At 37.5% G+C, this 17,803-nt stretch overlaps 1 protein-coding gene across 24 annotated transcripts in view; it reads right to left on the bottom strand.

The window, feature by feature from the left end:
* PHLDB2 (pleckstrin homology like domain family B member 2) overlaps window positions 1-17,803 on the bottom strand; it is a 241,497-nt gene that overhangs the window by 14,710 nt on the left and 208,984 nt on the right. For 8 of the 24 annotated variants that reach the window (XM_063806969.1, XM_063806979.1, XM_016941629.4 and 5 more), the window contains 4 exons: window positions 16,202-16,291; window positions 12,482-12,625; window positions 8,847-8,987; window positions 7,540-7,630 (listed from right to left, as the gene is read on the bottom strand). In XM_063806969.1, coding sequence (XP_063663039.1) covers window positions 7,540-7,630; window positions 8,847-8,987; window positions 12,482-12,625; window positions 16,202-16,291 — 466 coding nt within the window. Of the gene's footprint in view, window positions 1-1,379; window positions 1,416-3,261; window positions 3,283-7,539; window positions 7,631-8,846; window positions 8,988-11,666; window positions 11,856-12,481; window positions 12,626-16,201; window positions 16,292-17,803 lie in introns of all 24 variants that reach the window. The other 16 variants (XM_054680879.2, XM_054680877.2, XM_054680882.1 and 13 more) reach the window with 7 other exon arrangements.

Genomic DNA, 17,803 nt, shown 5'->3' with positions numbered 1-17,803 from the left:
TCTCTCTCTCTCTTTTTCAGTTGTTCTTGTCTGTCAATTACTTATTTAATTCAGAGTCAACATTCCTTCCAATGATTGTGCTCCTTGTAATTACCCTAGCTCTCTTCTTTTCCCACCATAACAATCAGCCTTCCACAAGCTGTTGATAACAACCATTTGAAAATGTAGGCATCAGTAGGACGAAAAGCACCATAAATAAGAGGTCTTTTATTTTTTATTTTTATTTTTTGAGACGGAGTCATGCTCTGTCACCAGGCTGGAGTGCAGTGGCACAATCTCAGCTCACTGCAACCTCCACCTCCTGGGTTCAAGCAATTCTCCTGCCTCAGCCTCCCAAGTAGCTGGGACTACAGGAGTGCACCACCATACTCAGCTAACTTTTGTATTTTTAGTAGAGACGGGGTTTCACCATGTTGGCCAGGATTATCCTGATCTCTTGACCTTGTGATCTGCCTGCCTCGGCCTCCCAAAGTGTTGGGATTACAGGCGTGAGCCACCGTGCCCGGCCAAGAGGTCTTTTCTTTACACTGCTGCTCGGTCACCTGGCACTTTAGGTTACTGGCTTTACCTTGTGTTACTGCTATGGCTTGCTCTCTGATCGCTGATTTAGGGCATTACAAGTCAAATTTTCTTTTCAATTCTCTATTTATCATAGACTCAGAAGCAGACATCATATTGATTAACAAATTCCTCCATTCATTAAAAAACTTTTCTCTAGCCAGTACTAGAGTTTGTAATCTCTTTCTCCCTGATAAGAGAATGTCTACTCGAATAGTTTCCATTACCCAGGGAGTTATTACCAGAGCTATTCAGAGTTCACAACTGGACCATTTGAATTTCCTCTTTTTTGTGTGCTCTACCTACCTTTCAATGAAAGTTTTAGTAATAATGAAATGGTTAATAGTAGGCAAGAGGATGAAAGAAGAGAAGTAATTCTCAATGGCTTTCTCAGCTATTGATTAAACATTTCCATTTAAAAATAGAAGCCACATCCATGATGCCTTAACAAAGCATTGTATGTCAAAATTTCTGTAAAATGGTTTTAGTTTCATGCAGAGTATTCACACCATTAGTATTTGGAGTGGTTTTAGATATTTAAGTGAAAATAGGTTATTTCAGATTCAGACATTTCTGGGAAAATAAGTTACTTTAATATAATCTGCCATTATAAATTATAAATACATACGTATTTTTTTAAAGCCATATAGCATTTAGCTAAGGGAAGATGGAAAACATAAAAGCACACCACAAGACTAAATAGAATGTCATGAATTATAATGATCAATCCACACAGCATTAAATGAAGCTGGTATAGTCACATGCGTGAAGCTGCGCCTTTTTTTAAGGAAGGCGAAATAATTCATTACTCAAATATTTACCTTTGATACTTGAACTTTTGGAATTACTAATTGCTCCTTTTAAGTTGTTTCCAATTATTTATTATGCAAATGACAAAAAAACAACAGAAATTATTTGAAAAGCTCACACACGTATATTTTCTTATGATTTCAAAAAAAGGCTTGTGGCATAGAAAAGTTTCACATTGGCACCAACTACATGGAAGATATTTCCTTGTAGTATGAAAAACAAATCCCTAAATGACAGCCATGTAATTTAAAATATACAAGAATTATCTCTCTGGCAATGAGTGACATTGCCACAACCTCTTCCTCTCCCTGAGTTTTCACATTGAGGAAAAACCAACCCATATGAAGCAATTACCACCGTCTTGGAAAAGCAGGAAAGAAGGTGAGCATATTTCTTAAGGGAACTTATGTCTTGCTCCTCAGATCTTCCAGGGTTGTGTTTTTTGTTGTTGTTTTTCGGCTACTTTTCCAAAAGTAACACAGAATAACAAAATAGAACTTACGGGTGAAGGAGATAGTAAACTAAAATGACTCAGATGTTTCAGGTGAATGTAGAAGGGCCAGCTACATTACAATTTGTACTGTGCTAAGGGTTGTGAATATTAATTCCCCAGACCAACTCACAAGTTGTTGAGGTTTGACTCTACCACTGAATCTCCCAGTCATTCTGGTGGTAGGATAAGCATTTTACATTTTCATGGCAACTTAAACGAAAAAGCATGAGGCCAATAATAAGCCATCTTTTTCTCAACCCATGATTTTTATTTCCCATGAATCCAAAGTCAGTGGAAAAGTTCACCTCATGGAGCTACTCATTTCTGCCTACTGGCAACACTTTACTGACCTCAGTGAACCCCACTGTCACCTGGCCTAGCTTCCTCCCTGCTGAACAAATCCCCCAAAAACAGGTAACCCCTGCAATTATCAATACGGGCATGGGCCCCTCTCCTGTGATCCTGCAATTGAACCAGTGTGATTCCAAAGAGCTCATTTTGGGATTCAGGCTCTGGCCTGGCCATCCAAAGGCATAGATATTTTAAACAGAGGAAACGTCATAGAAGATCAGGGGATGGGGCTGGGTAACCTGGTAGGAGGCCCAAGGAGAGATGCTGGTGCAGTGAAGGAACACTAGAATGGCAGTAAACTGGCCTAGGCCTCCACTCCCATGGAAGCTTTATCAGGAAAGGGGATGCAGATGTCCTGTGCACCACAGTTTACCTCCATTTATTTGGCATGTGGATGTCATAAGATAAACAGTCACTGAATGAATTTATCTTTTCATCTATATATTCTATATAAATAGTCAAATAAGGAAGTGGAATGCATCTACTTTTTGAGGGGGAGCAAAGAAACAAGATTGGGAAAAATGAGACTTTTCCAACCCCTGAGACTATTTGGTTTCTGTTCTTTAATTATGTAGCAAGAATAACATTAATCAGTGGGAAAGCAACTAAAACAGTAAAAAGGGCCTTGAAAATGCTCTAAATCCTTCCTATTCAGAGAGAAATAGCTGTTTGAAGGGGTAGTTTATAAGGTGTATAAAGCAAGACCTAATTGAGGCTTGTTTCTAATCATAGCCACACAGGGAACCCAAACCAGTTCAGCTCTTCACTGCCTGGGAGAGCCAAGGGACCAAATGTGCAAGGCCCATTTATTATTATTATTTTTAATGCCAGTCTCTATTAATTCTGGCTAATTGGACCTGAAAAGTCTCTTGTGAGTTAACGATTACACAATGTGTAGAGTCCTGCCAATACATTCCCAATATGTGGTATATACTTTTACATGGCTATCTGGGCTGTAATATAGAAAGTAAGATGACTAAAAGTATAACCTGGGGTTAAGAGGATAAAATTAACCAGTATTTCTAACAATTCAGCCTGTCATAGCTCACCTGCTGAGGAATTCATTCTTCCTAATGACAGTCCACAGCCAGAAGAAGAGGGCACAGGACAAGTCAGGAATGAAGAAGGAGAATGATTGTAGAAAGGGAAAAAGATACAAGATCAAAAAGGATGACAAGGGGGCAGGAAAAACATACAACACTTCCAACATGCACTCATTGATGGTGTTAGTTACAATAGCAAATTAACAAGGTATGATGTTCACAGTTTCAGATTAAATCCAAGTTTACAGAGAGAAACTCAAGAAACCTTAAAAAAAATTGATACATGCATAGTCAAAAAAGACTGTTACAAGACAAATAAATCTTTCACACATATTCATCAACCAGAAAATAGGAAGAATAAAAACAGATTATATCTATCAAACAATTCTTTTTCCAAACAGACAATAGCAAATAGTTTTTAAGAGCTCAAGTTTGTAAAATGCCATTCAATTATTTGAAGCACAGTTCATCAAGTTTTATAACACATCGTCTAACATCCTACATCTCTACCACCTAGCCACAGGAAATAACCATCTTACTTATTGAAGCCAATCATTTAAACTATACTTCACTCTCCACTAAGTCTTTCTTAGAAAACAGGCTCCAATGAAATGAATAAGTAGGAGCTTCCTAAATCCTTTCATCCTTTGACTGTAGCCTGACTTATTTATACCTGTCCTTTTTAAAGGAGAATCATGGTTTACACTTAGCTCATATACATCACAATACCCTCTATTCTCTTTATATAGATCCTGAATCTTACAAAACAATGCTTTCACAGCACTCATGTTTCCTGCAGGGTCTGACCTTGCGATTAAAAGCCAAAACAAAGAGGGTCATGCAGCTGCCAGTGAATGAACAGCAGCTGCACCCAGCATTGTGTTTCTTGCAAATGTGCAACAATTTTTCTCTATTGTGTAAAAGAAATAATCATTAGACTAAAAATCCACCACTGCACAGTGTTAAATCTGATCATTTCTTAAACATGACTTGACAATGACCTTTCAATATTTGCTGGAAACAAAAACACCACACAAGGAGGTTGTCATACCTTTCTTGGACTTTCCTGTATTTAACAAAAACAAAAGGACAAAGATTTCATTCATTCTAAAGCTGACAAAGGAATAGTTCACAAGTTGTTCAAAAGCCAATAACCATTCCAACTTCAGAAGCTGAGTTTCTCAGCTCTCTGTTTTAAACTCTCCTCTCAAAGTTCTTTGCACGACTCACGCTGTCAGTTCTATTAACAGTGCTGATTGAGTAAGGCTTATACTTACACCATCATCCTTGATGTATCCATTACGAATAGCAGCAAAAAAAGGTGTATTTAAGTTAATTGTGTAAGTTTAAAAGATGATTAAGTCTACTAAATGTGAGTTAGTGAAAATATGCCAGGTATAATTTTTTTCAAATCCATAGAATTTTACTTGTATTTGCTATTTTAATAAAGTTAACAAGTGCTAGTCAAACAATTCTAAGTGAAATTATGATCCATCCCTCCTGGGTTTTTTGTGAACCACCAGTTTGAGCTGTGTAGAAAATCCTGCCAGTTTTACAGTCTGCTGGGGCTCTAGGAACTATAGACCCTGACTTCTCCTCCTCTGGGTAGGGGAGCCAAAGGCAGCAGGCTGTCTTTTCAGAACACATCTCCTTGGACCAACACGCATAGAATGGTTCTTTATTTTCTCAGAAGCTGCCCCATCAGAATTACATGAAACTCTTCAAGAGGAAGAGCACTTCACAGTTACAGCAGAGAAAGACTGAAGTTGCAGTCTTCTGAGCTGCATAAAGGACGTATCAATAAAGAACAAGAGCACAAAAGATAAATCAAAGACAGATTTGATTTTGCAACGGGAACATCAGTAATGTGGCCTAAGGGAATTAGCTCAGTTTTCCTCTATGAAACTGGCATGGGATTCCCATTACTTCAGGGGAAAACAGATTAGAATAACTGAGATAAAACCTTCCCTCGGTTTTACCATATTCTCACAAAATCCTCTTAAATGGTAATGTTAATGGCTCTTGAGTTTTGCAAATCTATTTATTTACTATAAAGTTCTAGTTTTTCTTACTCTTTGAGAAAATACTTTTATTTATTAATTTATTTTTTGAGACAGGGTCTTGCTCTGTTGCCTAGGCTATAGTGTAGTGGCATGATGGCAGCTCACTACGGCCTTGACTCCCAGGCTCAAGTGATCCTCCTACCTCAGCCTCCTGAGTGGTGGGGACCACAGGTGCATGCCACCATGCCTGGCTAATTTTTAAATTACTTGTAGAGATGGGATCTCACTATGTTGCCCAGGCTGGTCTCAAATTCTTAAGCAATCTTCCCTCCTCAGCCTCCCAAGGTGCTGAGAGTACAGGCATGAGCCACCAAACCTGGCAAGAAAATGCTTTTAACATGGAGTATAGTAATTTGTGATCCCACCCTCTTTCCCAAATGCTTGCTCTTTCAATTAAACACCTGAAGTACATGAAAATGCTTAATGGTCTTTGTTGGTGTTGTGGCCAATCTAAGCTTTGATGTCTTCCGACGGTGGGAAAAATATATTTAAAAAGAAGTCTAATACATGCCTGTAATCTCAGCACTTTGGGAGGCCAAGGTGGGAGATCACTGGAGCCCAGGAGGTCGAGACCATCCTGGGAAACATGACAAAAACCCATCTCTGCCAAAAAATACAAAAATCAGCCAGGTGTGGTAGCACACAGCTATAGCTCCAGCTTACTCGAGAGGCTGAGGTGGGAGGATCACTTGAACCCAGGAGGCAGAGTTTGCAGTGAGCTATAATCACACACCACTGCATTCCAGCCTGGACAACAGAGTGAGACCTTGTCTCAAATATTTATATGTAAATATTACAGAAAAATGTTTCAACAGCAAATAGACTTGACCCACAACTTAACAGTGATAAATGAGAGCCAAAATAGACTCATTTATGTTTATTATTTATAAACACCAAAAGAATATGTTTAGCTTATTAAGAAATTATGGCAAAGAAAATAAAATAGTTCAATCAGTTTATTTGATTCAAATATTACCACTGCAAATGTCTCTTACACATTATAAACCTATTATGAATACTGTACCCTCTAATTTTTAAATCGCCTTTAGTAATGATTTGAAAACCTCGTTCCAGTGATATATATATATCATATATACATACACAATACACATTATGTGCACATATATATAAATTTATGTATGTATATGTAGCATATATGTATTATATGTATGTGCGCGTGTGTGTGTGTGTGTGTGTGTGTGTGTGTGTGTGTATATATTTTCCCCTGATGGAAAACCAGTGTTATCTCTCAGTACCATTGGCAGAGAGGCCAAAGAGCTAGAATCGAATTCCAGCCTGCTTAGAGGGGAGGATTTGAATCCCATCACTGCATGAATGTATTTGAAGGCCAAATGCCTGCCATCCCCAAAGCATTTCCATTTATATCCTGGGCATACCGCCATTATTTCATTTACCACATTTTATTGAAATCATCTATTCTGTGTCTTTCTTCCTCAATAGACTACAAACATTTCAAAGGCAAGCTTCCTATCATTCATTTGCATTCTTGGCACCTAGCATCGTGCCTGCTCAAAAGTTAGGGCAATGTAACTTGTTGACTTAAACTATTGTGTTAACACAAGAAATCTAATCCTCTCAACAGGAAGCTTAGCCCTGGAACTACATTACAGTAATTTCTTCTAGCCCCATGAAGACTATCTGAGAATCTCATTATAAATGTAATGTATTACTACAAAAAAAAATGCTGAGAGTCAAAGTCTACCTGAAACATAACAACTATGAAGTATAAAAGCTCAAATCTACATTAAAAGGCCTATAAGAATTCTGTTCTGGGCCACTAATGCTATATTTGCCGTGTCAGCTCAATGATTCTTTAGCACAAGGTTCATTCGACATAGTGGCTCAGACACAACCCAGGTGAGTGATCTTGGTTAAGTGCCCTGGTAATCTCCTTGGATCTCACTGGTCTCTCTTTTCTTTCTATTAATCGAATGGGAAGGTTAGTAATTCTCTAGGGGTCTTTCTGGTTTCAGAGTTCTATCAAATCTATAAAGTACAATGGGAATGTTTAAAATATACCAGCTATATGTATAAATAGGAAAAGTTATATATCCCTCCCGAAAGAGAACACATTAAGAGTAAAATTAGGCCTTTGGTTGATCCCTCCTCTAATCATCCCTACCCCTGTTCTCACTTCCTCCCCCTGAAGAATTCTAATGCTTAACAAAAGGCCATGATATTTGATTTAAAAGGTACGTACCTCTGAGCATCCTTGAGTCTTTGGCCATGGCTGCCAGTGAGGGAGGGAGCACACTTCCACAGCTGTTACTCTGTCCTAGGGGCAGATGGGCCTGCGGGAAGCAGGAGGGAGTACTTCAGGCAAGCTGCAGGCTGAATGCACCTTTAGGAAATGGCCACATCCCTGTTTCCAAAGCTCCTATCTAAGTGTACAGGGCAGAGAAGGTAAGTCTTTGCATTTCATTTGTTGATGCTAAGTGGTAAAGGCCAGTTACTGGCCCTCCCGAGAAGTTCCAGGGTAGTCGCAATATCAAAGCACTTCCTCCAACAGCAGCAATTCCAAAAGTGAAGACAGCTGGGGAAGACACTGTCCAAAATCACCTGAAAGAATGGCTGAAAGTTCTTCATGCATAAGGAGCAGAGGGCAGATGCAGGGCCAAGAATGCATGCGCACCATGCAAAAGAACAGGGAAGAGCTACTCTTGTTACAAATGCACCCATTTTTATTTATCCCCTGTTATGCGGTGGGCTGAAACTGAAGAAATCTATTAACACCCTAATGGTTTTAGCATTTTTTAAAAATAGCAAAATCCTTCATGTAGATAAAATGTACTTGAAACACAAATTTATAAAACTGATTAAAACAAAGTTACTCTGATTAAGGGCAGGGGAAGGGCTCAAAAGTCTGTCTCATTCAGAACCTCCTTCACACCTGCCTCTTCTCTTGCCACAATGATCCCCTCAGGCATGTCGGCAGAACCTGAGGGAGAGCTTGGGCGGGCGTCAGGTCGCATAGGTTCACATTCCACTCCACTACATACCAGCTGAGGGCTCCTTGGTTAGTCACTTAGCCTTATACACCTCAGTTTATCCATACATACAACTGGAATAATAATCAGTAGTCTACTACCCAGTGCTGCTGGATTTTCAAATGAAGCAATCCAATAAAAGGCTCAACCCAGCGTCAGCTACATGAAAATGTCTGAATAAATATTTGTTGCTGTTATTCCTGGAACACAGAGGCTATATCCTATCTTATCTCCAGATGTGGGATGCAGCCACGGAAGTCCATCATGTAAGTGAATGCCACTCATCGCCTGGGTTGTGCTGGTAGAAAATACCCTGAAGCATGTTCTTTGGCCCCAGAGCATACAGTTTCAGATGTCCTCTGAACAGGTAGAAAATGAGATTTAGTCCTGATGTCTGCCTAACAAGTAAATGTAATGATTTATTATTTAGCACTTTTCTTTAAAGGCCTTTACACATCAGTGAATATAATGACAAAAAGACTCATGGAATGGGAAGCCCGTGGTTTCTCCCAGGTCCTACCTTTGGGGTGATGCTTCTCCCCATAGTAGCACTGCTGAAATGTGGGGAGATGGAAGATGTGGTTTTCTTTCGAGGCAAAGTATCACTCAGATAGAGGCCTTCTTTATGCTGTTTTTTCCTTTCTTCCAGACTTCTAAAGTGCTTTAAATGCAAATGCAAAGCAAAATAGCAAAACTTGACTAACTGTAATAGGTGACTGAAGAAATGAAGAATTATGCATTTACAAAAAAAACTGGAATTTTAACAGAATTTTTATTAAAGTTATTCAACATATACTGTGTTCACTGATAGATTTGAGCTAGTGTTTGATTAGATACTAAACACTGTAGGAATTTATGCTGAACCTAGAAATCTTTAAAAAATTCCACCTTTCACTTCTGTAGTGCCTGCGGCCTTGGGGCCTCAGGACAACTTACAAATTATTATGATGGTCGCCATGTGGATGGCAGAACAGCCAGTGGACAAAGCATGTAAGCACTTTCTCCCCTTCTGGGCAGTTCTGTGTGATGACACAGATACCAGTGAGAAGAGGACAAGAAAGGGGGAAAAGGAGAAAAAGAGAAAAAGCGAGTAAACAGGGAAGTTGTTTGAAAGTTGTAATAATATTTCAGTCACATAAACACACTCCAAATCCACATAAAGTTTCCCTAAAAGGCATCATTCTAGGTTACTTTTTAAAAAGATCTTGGCCAAGGAGCCCCTACAGTAATCTCTCATATTTAAAAATCCTCTAATGGACTATTTAATTTTTTCAGATTTCTAAAGCAAGATTTTTGTCCACTTGAAACTTACTCAAATTTTTCTTGGCCTCACCCTAGAAATGTCTTTAACAGTAAAATGATTTCCTGTTCAAGTGATGGGTGCACCAAAATCTCAGAAATCACCACTAGAGAACTTATCCACGTAACCAAACCCTACCTGTTCCCCCCAAAACTATGAAAATAAAAAAAGAAAGAAAAAACACAAAAATGAGCTCAAAAAAACTTTTGCTGAAATATATTTGAAACATATAGATAAGAATAGAGGATAATTTAAGAGATATTCATATTCCCACCACTTAGCTTCACAAAATCTTAACATTGCTTTATTTTTTAAAGAAATAAAACATAAATATATATAGTAAAGTGATTTCTTAATTAAAGATTTTTTAGGTCTGATCATTTTAAAGTCATTTTAAAAGCTCATGCTTTTGAAATGCACAAAAATTAATGCAAATTTGAATTAGCAAATTTATAAACAGTCTTCAAATATGCCAATCATAAAAATCTGCATTTTAACTTTATAATTAACTGTTTATACTAGCTAATCAATTAATTAAGAGCTATGTGCCAGGTATGATGGTTTATATACGTTATCTCATTAAATTATTATAATAATCCTGTGAGGTAGGTACTATTACTATCTCTATATTACAGATGAGAAATCTAGGGTGCAGAGAGGTGAAATAAACTTGGCCAAAGTCATGTAGCTGGACAGCGGCAGAGCTAGAATTCATGGCCAGGTAGTCCATTCTAAGATGATAATAATACTTTGCAGTTTGGCTGATTAATGCTCCTTGTAGATAGTAAAATGACATCAGAACACTTCAATCTAGCTCCCACTATGACCAAATATTATAAATTCTGAAATTCATAACTTTCCAACATTCCATAATGATAGCTTAATAAAATAGAAAAGAAACCCCAATGAAAACACAGTCTAACTGAAATTTGACATAAAACAGCAGGTTTGTAAACTGTGATTGTTTTGCTACTAGAGATTTCTTGAATGAAGTTGTTAAAGAAATAAACCTAACATCAAAATTGAAGGCATTTAGGTCTTCCATTCTCCTTGTTTCTTCCTTGTATACATAACTTACTTCATCCACCTTTCACCAATATCCTTTCATATCAGCCCAGGTGGCAGTAACCTTAAGGCAGTGAGAGATATAGTCCTTTAACAAATGGTAATTGATGGTAAAGGTACCTTCAAGAAACATAAGGGCTAAGCATGACCAACCAGAGCTCGCCTACATCAGTGCAATGACTCCTTAGAATCTTTTGGCACCAAATTCCTGTAGGTATTTGATTATAATCGAAAGGAAGTCTCGAAACAAATTTTTTTTTTGAATACCCAAGCATCAATGTACTCTGAGTGTTCTAAAAGGAAGGCAACACTTAGAATAAAAAATTATTTATTTAAAAATCTGGTGAATAAAAACTAGATTTATGGACCAAATGCACTACTTGTGGTGTGACCTTGGACAAGCTACTTAACCTCACTGAGCCTCAGTTCCCAAAACTTTAATATGGAGATAATTTTTACTTCATGGGATCATTAGAAGGATGTAAAGAGATACACAAATTTATAAAACAGATTAAAACAAAGGTACTCTGATTAAGGGAGTAAAACGTTTAACAAATTCTGACACAGTAACAAGGGAATGATGTCTATTATGGTTTCAACTATGTATAATAAAAATATTTTGTGTTGATAAGATAACTCTTTATACTATGGATTTTATAGAAATGCTTGCTAGTATTTTGAGAACTATCTGAGATAAGTTGCAATATTTTGGTTGAATGGTAATTGAAGGATGAGGGTATAAAAAGTGCTCAAACATATAAAAGCCAGTAGGGAACACTCAAGGTATCAAAACCTTACAACAATTCTAGCACTCTTAGAACACACTAAATGTTCTTAAGAGGAAAAAAAAAATCAGAGAAGTATGCAACTTGCCTTTTTAAAAATGCCTTTGGGAAAGTAGAAGAAAAGATTTCACATAAGTAATTTCATTGTCAAAATAACATTCCCAAACTCTAAATTCCAGTTCCTAATTACCTGTTGCTCCTGCTGCTGCTGCTGCCTTCTGTGTTTCTTAGCTGGTAAAGGAGGAGGAGTGTCATTTAAAGGTAAAGGATCGACAGATGTAGCCATGAATTCAGGCCATGGGGCTGATGTATGTTGAGTGATAGGATGAGGAGAAAGAGCGGAAGGAAACACAAATCCAGAATAGACAGGTGATCTTTGCTTTATAGGAGAAAGAAAAGGTATATATGTGTCCACATGAAATGAAAGAATAAGACATAGAAATGAAATTGATAGTTTGTTCTGTTTTGTTATATTTTAATTAAGAAGTTACAATTGATGGGCAATATCTTTCAATTTAGCCTCTTATTAAAATCCCACACTGTAAGCGACTTGGATCACTGAAGGTATTTTAATTTATTATTATTGACCCCTCCCCTAGAAGGCTTTTAAAAGGCCTAATATTTAAAAGCATCCATGTTACAAAACAAAATCGAAAACAAAGTCAAACTGAAAAGGCAACTCAAATCAACAGTTTTAGAAAGGCTTTTTAATTTATAAGAAAACTAAGTTGAGTTAGAGTGCTAAGACATAGAACATATTTCTTTGACTTACTTCTCCTAGTACTCCACTCCGTAGCATAAATTTCATGGTTTCTAGAATTTTTTATTGGCAGAGCATTACCCCCAAATTGGTATACTTTATAAACTCAGCCTTACCCTACCCCTCTGGCCAAACAGATATACATTTGTCATGCACGTTCTCGTGGACCTCATTTTCAGTTGGCCGTGGGTTAATTTCTGACATGAAGAAAAGCAGTGAATGAATGAAACGTCATGCCTACACACCTCTTTACTCTGTGGCTGGCTCGCCAGCACAGCTGTGGCAGGCTCAGTGGCAACAGCATCAGCATCAGCAGGAAACTGAGTGGAAGGGGATAGATTCGTGGAATTGCCACATGGCTCATTAATCTCATTTACACTGATATAGCCCTAAAAGGAGGAATTCAGAAGTTAAACACAAAGAAAGCAAAAGCTGAGGCATGCGAGAGTATTAATGTTCCCAGTACAATGAAGTTAGCTTAGAGCGGCACAGCCAGATATCTGTGGTATTATCAAATGTTTCATTAAAGGAATAATCAGCAATTAAAATGGATTTACATTGCTTAATCTTGAAAATTGGCATTCTAAGTATTAAACATAATTTTTCTGATGAAATCAAGATAACTGTAGTATAAATAACCCAAAATCTTCTATTTTAAAATATCCAGAAGTATCAGCATTCATTCTGTTGATGGATTAAGGTTGTCAACAACATATACATTTAAAGTAATAGCACACCAAGATGTAATAGTACACCAAGATGTAAAATTGACAATGCAATCACTCATTCCCTAATTAAAGAGCCTTTCCGACAAATCTTCATTCTTAGATTTTCACCGTTTCTGTTTCCTGATGAATTAAAGTGTGAGGAAAATGGGCTGAGGGCTACTGGGTTTTACACTAAGAAAACATTTTTAAAACAGTAATTATTTACAGTGGGTTCTAGCTTTTGGGCATCTCAACCAAATGAGAATAAAAATAACACTGTCCTTTCATGCAGGTGAGTCTTCCCTAACAAAACAAATGTGTGCATGCACAAACACACAGACACACACGCACACACACACACACACACGGAGTCCTAAGGTAGAGTTGTAACCAGGGTATGTTTCAATTCAAGGCAGCCTCCCTAACCCCCATCTCTACCCATAGGACAGAGAATTTCCAGTTACTTTTGAACTCAATAATTCAGTTCTGGCTTCAGCTTAGAGAAAATACCCACAGATCAAAATATCTGAGAAGCAGAACTCCTGAATCTGTGGAAAAGGCACTTGTCAATTTTCATGGAAAGTAATTATACAGACCAATCATGATTTTCACCACCCCAATAAAACAGTGTGAAAAAGCTATATAAAATAACACCTCTCTTTTAAAGCTGAAATTGAGTTAAATTTGACATAAAGATTCTTCCATGACTCCATCAATCCTTTTACAAATTTTAGGCTGAAAAATAAAAAACCTTGATTTTTGGTAAAAACCTTGAAAGGGTTGATAACAAAGTGGAGAATGCTAGAGTTGATTGTTTATAAATTGGATGTGTCAGAGACTTGCACTTCAGAAGGCAGGATAGGTATCACGTAAAGTTTTATAATGTTAAACTGAAGAAAATAAGTAGTCAACTAGGTCAAGTTCATTCAATATGTAATACTGAATCAGAAAGAAAATGAACAATTTTGAGTTTTTCTTTTGCTCAGTTAATAGTCGACTGTTTTGAAGCCAAGTTTTAATTATTTATATGAGTCATAAACCATACAATTTAATTAATTGCTTCAAAAATGTAAACTGCTTTAAAACCTGGGAGGTCTTTAAAAGAGGTTATAAATCAATCACCCCTTTAAAAAAGAAAAAGGAGAGAGAATGAAAGAGAGAGCAGAAGGAAAAAAGAAAAACATCTTGTGAGTCAAGTCTGCTTTGTACAGGAAAGTGAACACACAGCACAAGAATTGCCATGTGGTCTCATAGCAACTCATTGTTGTACTCAACAAGCAGAAGAGTTGCAGATACACAACAATAGTAACATAAACTAAATGTGCTTTTGACATCAGAATGTCTGCAGGAAATAAAGAGCAACTCATTAACAGAAAAGGAAAGACTTCATTCTTCTATTAGGAGACGAAAAGACTTCAGAGCCCATCCAATTCATCTGGATGCCACAAGCTCTTCAAACTCTGTATGTCCAGAGTCAACTCCAAATCTTCCCTCTTAAACAATTCCTTCCCCAGTTTTCCCTATCTCACTAAAAGGTGCTTACCATCTACTTCATTATTCAAACTGGAATAATGGCATGATTCCGGACACCTTCCTTTATTTACTTCATCCCAACATCCAATCTATCAGCAAGAACTGTCAACTCTACCTCCAAAATACCTGCTAATCCAGCTAACTCCTTCTATCTCTCTGCCATCCTCCAATTCAAGCCACCAGCATCTCTAGCCTATGCTACTGCAGTAATCTCCACAACAATTTCCCTGCATCTCCCTCTCTTACTTTTTATGATCCAGTAGTCACAGAGCAGCCCAGAGTGATCTTTAACAAATGGATAGCAAATGTCACCTCCCTGCTTAAAACCACTTAAAGGCCTCCCATCACACATGCAGTAGACCATATTTCTTTAACAGACTCACAGGACCTGCACCCTTACCCACCTTGCTAACATTGTCTTAGGCCATGACATTCCATTCACAACCACGCTTTGGTCATTGAACCTGACAATTCCACGTTCCGAATAATGAAAAGAAACTATGAAACTGAATGATCTAATAAAGCTTTGGAAGAAATATTTCACAAAATGCTTCTGAGGTACACATATAGTCACACTTAATATTGTGATGAGCATTTTGTTTCATATACTTACACACACAAAAATATTTTCTATGTAAGAGTCCTAACTCCACTGTCTAAAGGGTTTTTTTTGATTATGCAAACACGTAAGTAGAAGCAAGCTTTTCTTTTAGCTTTTTAGAAAAACAATAAGTATAAGGAATATAAATATAGGCTGGGCGCAGTGGCTCACGCCTGTAATCCCAGCACTTTGGGAGGCCAAGGCAGGCAGATCACCTGAGATCAGGAGTTTGAGACTGGCCTGACCAATATGGCGAAACCCCGTCTCTACTAAAAATACAAAAATCAGCTGGGTGTGGTGGCGGGTACCTGTAGTCCCAGCTACTCAGGAGGCTGAGACAGGAGAATTGCTTGAACCCAGGAAGCGGAGGTTGCAGTGAGCTGAGATCATGCCACTGCACTCCAGCCTGGGCAACACAGTAAGACTCTGTCTCAAAAAATATATATATATATAAACTATTTTTTTCTCAGTTATAATTTTCCAAATTAGAGTTAAAATATTCTCCCAGTGTGGCAGTGTAGTTCCTTAAGATATCTGGTGGGCAAAGTGGTGATGGGGACTGGGGAAAGGTGGATATTGGAGATAAAGAGTATGTACAGTTTACTGTAAATAGGACTTTCTGGTTTAGAGGGGAAAATGGCAGAAACAACAGTTGCGGGGGTGGGGAAATAGGGAAAAGAAAGAAACCAGACCACCTTCTAAAATGTTTGCAGGCATTTTCATGTTCTGTAAGACTCAGGAGAAGGAGAAGCAAAATAAGAGAGGGGAGGGAGAAAGGAGACTCAGGAAGGAAAAAGGAGAATTTAAGACTCATCTTGGTCTGGATCTTCAAGTTTTTGAAACCCCAGATTAACCCACAATGTCACCACCCGGCAAAGTAGACACACACATACAAACACACACATACACATACACACACACAATGTGCATCTGCATTAGACCCAAGGATAATCTCTGAAATCCTCAAAGCATACATAATGAAAGGCAGGGAAACCATCCAAGCATTGAGTGCTTTCACAGGTCCTTTGAGTTAATATTTTTATTATTCAGCTAATCAAATAAAGCTGAAATACATCTCCTGATTTCTAAGGCAACATAAAGCGACATGTAAAATCATAGCTTACCTCTTTTAAAGTATTGGGGTTAACGGGAAACCCTTTCCCCCCAGAGAGGCTGGAGTATTTCTTTTCCAAATTACAAAGATTCTCCTTTTCCTGAAGGAATACAAAACCTATTAAACTTAAAAGTCAACCTTCGATGCAACTGAGAAGCACGGTGACTTTGCATTAGAGACTAACATCAGATTCTCACATATTTCCCCCATTTCTATTTCCTCTCATCATACTCAGTCAAAATTTCAAATCTGTATACTAGAGGTCATCTTCTGCTAGCTGATATGCTGCATGAGTTGTTTCCAAACATACTTAGCAATATAACCTTTAATTCCTAATAAATTTTATAGAGTCATTTAAAAATGTGTTTAAAATAAAATTTTAAAAACATTATTTTCAGCCAGGTGTGATGGCTCACGCCTGTAATCCCAGCACTTTGGGATGCTGAGGCGGGCAGATCATGAGGTCGAGATCGAGACCATCCTGGCTAACATGGTGAAACCCTGTCTGTACTAAAAATACAAAAAAATTAGCCAGGCGTGGTGGCAGGCACCTGTAGTCCCAGCTACTCGGGAGGCTGAGGCAGGAGAATGGCATGAGGTGGAGGTTGCAGTGAGCCGAGATCGCGCCACTGCACTGCAGCCTGGGAGACAGAGCAAGATTCTGTCTAAGAAAAAACAAAACAAACAAAAAAAAACCAACAAAAATTATTTTCTAATGTCTTTTTCTTTTAATCCTTCCAAATAACACATAATTGTTGATGATGTAATATCACATGATGTTGTTGATGACATAATATCTGATGATGTAATATCACAACCCAGTGATATATTTTCTTTTGGGAACTTTATGGTGTTAGCTTTTATATTTGCCTATGATTCATTTTGAATTAATTTGGTATTAAGCAACATTTATGGGTCACTTTTTTATTGTGGTATAATTTGTATATGTGTCCTTGCCATGGCTGGGGCTAAAATATTTTTAATTTTTTAAAAAAAGTGCATTCAGTGAAATGCATAGATCTTAAGTATATAAATTTATGAGTTTTAACAAATGGAATAATATCCCAGACAAGATAAAGAGCATTTCTGTCACCCCAATCATTTCCTCATGCCCCTACCTGTCAACTTCCACCCTTATGAGCAAGCATTGTTCTGATTTCCACGGCCTTAACACTAGTTTTGCCTGTGTTATAAAGTATTTGCCTACTTATAAAATGTAACCACTTTATATAAATGGAATCATACAATATGCATTCTTTTGTGTCAGCCCTCTTTCACTCCATGTTACAGGCATCAGTAGTTCACTGTTTTTTATTGTTGAGGAGTCCTGTATTATATAAATATACCTACCAATTTGCTTATCCATGCTCCTATTGATGGATATTTAGGTTTTCTAGTTTTGTTTTGTTTTGTTTACTATTATGGAAAAAACTACTTTAAACAGTCTTGAAGAAGTTTTATATGAAGACATGTTTTCATTTATATTGTGTAAATATCTAGAAGTGGAGTTGCTGGGTCATAGATGGATGTTAAACTTCTACAAAGTTCTGTGAAAGGACTGTATATTTTACACTCAAGTCAGCAATGTATGAAAGTTCTAGTTGCTTCATAT

Source organism: Pan troglodytes, chromosome 2 (genome assembly GCF_028858775.2).
Source record: "Pan troglodytes isolate AG18354 chromosome 2, NHGRI_mPanTro3-v2.0_pri, whole genome shotgun sequence".
Taxonomy (NCBI): domain Eukaryota; kingdom Metazoa; phylum Chordata; class Mammalia; order Primates; family Hominidae; genus Pan; species Pan troglodytes.
This window is presented reverse-complemented; position numbering and strand designations above follow the sequence as displayed.